This window comes from Camelina sativa, chromosome 5, assembly GCF_000633955.1.
Source record: "Camelina sativa cultivar DH55 chromosome 5, Cs, whole genome shotgun sequence".
Classification (NCBI taxonomy): Eukaryota; Viridiplantae; Streptophyta; class Magnoliopsida; order Brassicales; family Brassicaceae; genus Camelina; species Camelina sativa.
The window spans coordinates 31,946,118-31,949,893 of NC_025689.1; the positions used below are offsets into that span (position 1 = coordinate 31,946,118).

The window sequence follows — 3,776 nt, forward strand, 5'->3', positions numbered from 1 at the left end:
ACATAATTTTTTTTTGTTATAAGTTTTCATTTTGATGGTTGTGTTTTTAGTAACAATTTATGTTTAATGTTTATGTATTCAAACTTTTCTATTACTTTCAAATGATTTCATTATATATAATTTTAAATTTTATTGATTTTTTTCTAAAATATTTCCCCGCGATGTTGCTGGGGATTTGAGTCCTAGTATTTCTAAAAACAGTTTATAATAATAAAAAATTTCACTAAACACACAAAATTATGTTCTTTTTTTTTTCTTTCTCACTCCATGACAAAGTAAAATCAGTTTTCAAATAATAGCCACCATATATTTTCTGCCAACGTAACGATGTGGAATTTTTGTTTTTTTCTCAATGTAGATTGTAAATAGTGATCTGATTGATTTTTTATAGTATAATATACGTTTGGTAAGAAAATAGAAAAAGTGTGTCCTCGATTTTTCACACAAAAATGTGCCGATATCTAGTCAAATTTGGAAATTTTTTATTTTATGCAGAGGATAGGAAATTATAAATCGAAATGTGAAACCTTGAATTCAAACTCTGTATTGGCCAAATTAAAATAAACATATGGGACAATGCTATAGGAGTATCTTATAATAATAAGCGGAAAGTGAAGGTTTATTAATTTATAAGATAGGGGAGAATACAAAGACGCAAAGACAAAACAGCAAGAAGAAAAAGATGACAAAGCACCATGATATCGAGGAAACAAGATGAAGTAACAATGGAGTAAAACGCATTAGTACATTAATTAATATATTTGGATCATAGATCAGTTCTTGCGAAGCACGATGAGGTACTGCATTCCAGGTTTGCAATTCTGGAGACGAGACATCTGTTCGCGCGCCTTGACCTCGACAAGCTCAAAAGCTTTCCTCATGATCTCGGTCCCAAAATGTGCGGTAATGAACGCTCCATAAAAGGCTTTGAAGGAGATGGCCAATATCTTGGGGTCTAACGGAAACTCATTTTCAGAGTGAATGATATCCTCAAAAGCCTGGATTGTGAACTTCCCATTCTCCTCAATAATTTGCCTTATCTCGCCTTGTTCCGCAAAGTAAATTGAGGTTCTGAAAGTGTCCACCTTTTCTTGCTCGGTCACACCCTTTTTTAAACCAGAAAAAAAGAAAAAGATATGTTAAGTACTTATGTAATTGTAGGTAATACTTTGAAGATAAAATTATGGTATCTACCTGTTTAGCAAGATCACTAAGAGATTCTCCGATAAAATCCATTACTGTTCCTTTAGGTGTCTCGGACATCTTAACTCCGTCTCTTAGACATGAACCTAAAAGCAACATCAAACCCCCAGGAACGAGCTCTTCAGCTCTAACATCCAATAGTTTCTTGGTGTCGATAGAGTATTGGTCAAGATACGCTTTCTTGACAGCTTGGTTAAACCCGGTGCACTGCATGTCTTTGTTCCATAAGGGAGAGTCACGGTCCATGATCCCTTTGGGAATCTTGGAGGTGAAATGGAAGGCGTAACTCATGACTCCGATGTGGAAACTCTCCTTAGGGAGAACACGGTCGAAGAAGGAACCAGGAACTCCGGCGCTATAGTATCTTCTCCCTGGAGGAAGTGTCTTGAAGAGAGTGTTGAAATCGTTGAGGGTAAAGTCATTGAACAAGACTTGGAACTCGATGTTATCCACCGGGTTTTGTCCGGTTTCTCTTTGGTACTTTTCTTCTACCGCATCTATTATATTCTGGACTGCCACAAAAGTGTTAGGTCCACTCGCACAACCAAAGTCTGCTACATTGAACCGATTCGATATCAAATCGAGGCTGAGGTTGGCTGAGATCGCCTCGGTCATCTTGTCCTTTGCCGCTTCCAACAACGCTCTCTGTATATGGAGGAGACGGTTAAATACATACAGCTTAGGAGTTAGGACTTAGGAATACAGAACCTAGCTAACAAAGGAATGCAAAATATATGTATTAAAACCTGATACGAAGACTGTTGGTTGTAACTCTCAGGACCATCTCCTCCAATCATGATCCAATCTGGTGTGGTAGTCATAGTGTCTCTCTTCTTTTTTCTTCTCACTCTTCTTTGTTTGATGCTTTAGTTTGTGATGAGAGTAGTGATAATTCATGGACGTCTCTATGCCTATTTATAGTAATATTTCTTGTAGTTTAATATTATCATATTCAACGTAACTTTACGTGGTCTAATAATTATGTAATTCTGAAACTATACAAATAAGGAAACTATTTTTAGAAAATGACGTGATACACGAACTCAAAGAGATAAGTCAAATGTGACCGGCGAGACCATAGCCGGCGAAGAAGATTAAGTCACATAGCGTCATAGCCCATACATATATTATTATATGTGGTAAATGCAACAAAAGATATTATATTTGGTCTTTGACGAGTCAAGAAATAGTGTTATATGGATAACGATACTATCCCTTCATTTCCAACTTTGAAAATGACCTTTAATATCGTATTGCTTTTAAAATTCCTATCCCTTCGTTTCCAACTTTGAAAATAGCCTTTAATATCGTATTGTTTTAGAGTTTATTATAAATAACTTTTTAATATATATATATATATATATTTTAAAAATATTTATTTTCTTGTCATTTTAATTATGTTTTACTTTAATTTTTAAAAACTATTTTACTTTTATATGAAAAATTTTTAACTAATAAAATAAAATAAAATAAAAAATTTCTCTCCAAACAAATTTCCGACATATTTTTCCGCCAAAAATTTCTCGCAAAAATTTTTTTGTCAAAAAAAACTTGACAAAAAATTTCCCGTCAAAATTTTTTCGCCAAAAGAAATTTACAAAATTTTATAAGTAAAACCCTTATAAAAAACCTTATAAAACTTTATAAAAATTTTATTAAAACCTTATAAAAACCTTATAAACATTTTTAAAAATCTTATAAAGCGTTTACAAGGTTTTTATAAGATATAAATTTCAAAAATTTTGGTGGGAAAATCCAATTTTGTAGTTTTGGCAGGAATGTTTTTTATTTTTTGACAGGAATTTTTTCTCGATTTTGGGGGATCTTTTTTTTTTTTTTTTAATTTTAGCTGAAAAATAATTTTTGGCAGGAATTTTTTTATGTTAGTGACTGTAAGTTCTTGTTGTAATTTGGTTATTTTGTATATAAAGAGAGGTAGTTTTGAAAATAGTCAACATTTATAAGTATTTTAAAATAGTGGCATGTAACAAGAGGTATTTTTGAAAATGCTTCTATCTCTGTTGTTTTTGTTGGTGTTTTTTTTTTTTTTTTTTCTAATTTGGTTGCATTTTTCAGTTTAGTTTTTCCTTACTTAACAATTAAAGGAAATACATTTTTGAAAAGAAACACACCAAACAGAATATTTTCAAAAATTCTCTTAACATTTTGGAAAAAACATACAGTTACTATTTAAAATTGGTAAAAAAGGGTGTTGTGAGATAGAGTTAGCAAGAGACAGATACGTGGGTGGGATAGGGGGTTAATCCTAGCCGTCTTAAGAAAAAGAAAGAGAAAACTCTAGCCGCCCACGTTGAGCAGCAGCCGTCACCGCTTCCGACCAGCCGTCACCGCTTTCTACTCTCTAACGTTGAACGTTTCTCTTCTCTGGTACACTGTACACATGCTCTAATCTCATATACATAATTGATTATTTGGTTGATCAACAATTACGGCTCGCTTGTTACACGTATCCGACCATAAGATGCTTTACCATAATACTGCATCTTATGTTTCTGATTTCGTTATACGTATTGCTACTACTTTATACTTTATGCATGCTTCACTTTATTACT

General features: G+C 32.8%; 1 protein-coding gene across 1 annotated transcript; it reads right to left on the minus strand.

Annotated features, from left to right (window-relative positions):
• Positions 702 to 2,073, minus strand: LOC104788128 (probable S-adenosylmethionine-dependent methyltransferase At5g38100). The gene is made up of 3 exons (XM_010513822.1): positions 1,950 to 2,073; positions 1,195 to 1,848; positions 702 to 1,106 (listed from the first exon to the last, which is right to left on the minus strand). The coding sequence occupies exons 1-3, from the start codon at positions 2,022 to 2,024 to the stop codon at positions 774 to 776; spliced, it is 1,062 nt and encodes a 353-aa protein (XP_010512124.1). The 5' UTR covers positions 2,025 to 2,073; the 3' UTR covers positions 702 to 773.

What these genes read in the sequence shown, in the direction of transcription:
- LOC104788128 (XM_010513822.1), bottom strand. Translation starts at nt 2,024, where the DNA reads ATGACTACCACACCAGATTGGATCATGATTGGAGGAGATGGTCCTGAG. An exon ending in ACCAACAGTCTTCGTATCAG is followed by an intron (nt 1,849 to 1,949) that starts GTTTTAATACAT and finishes CTCCATATACAG; the next exon opens with AGAGCGTTGTTGGAAGCGGC. An exon ending in TTAGTGATCTTGCTAAACAG is followed by an intron (nt 1,107 to 1,194) that starts GTAGATACCATA and finishes GGTTTAAAAAAG; the next exon opens with GGTGTGACCGAGCAAGAAAA.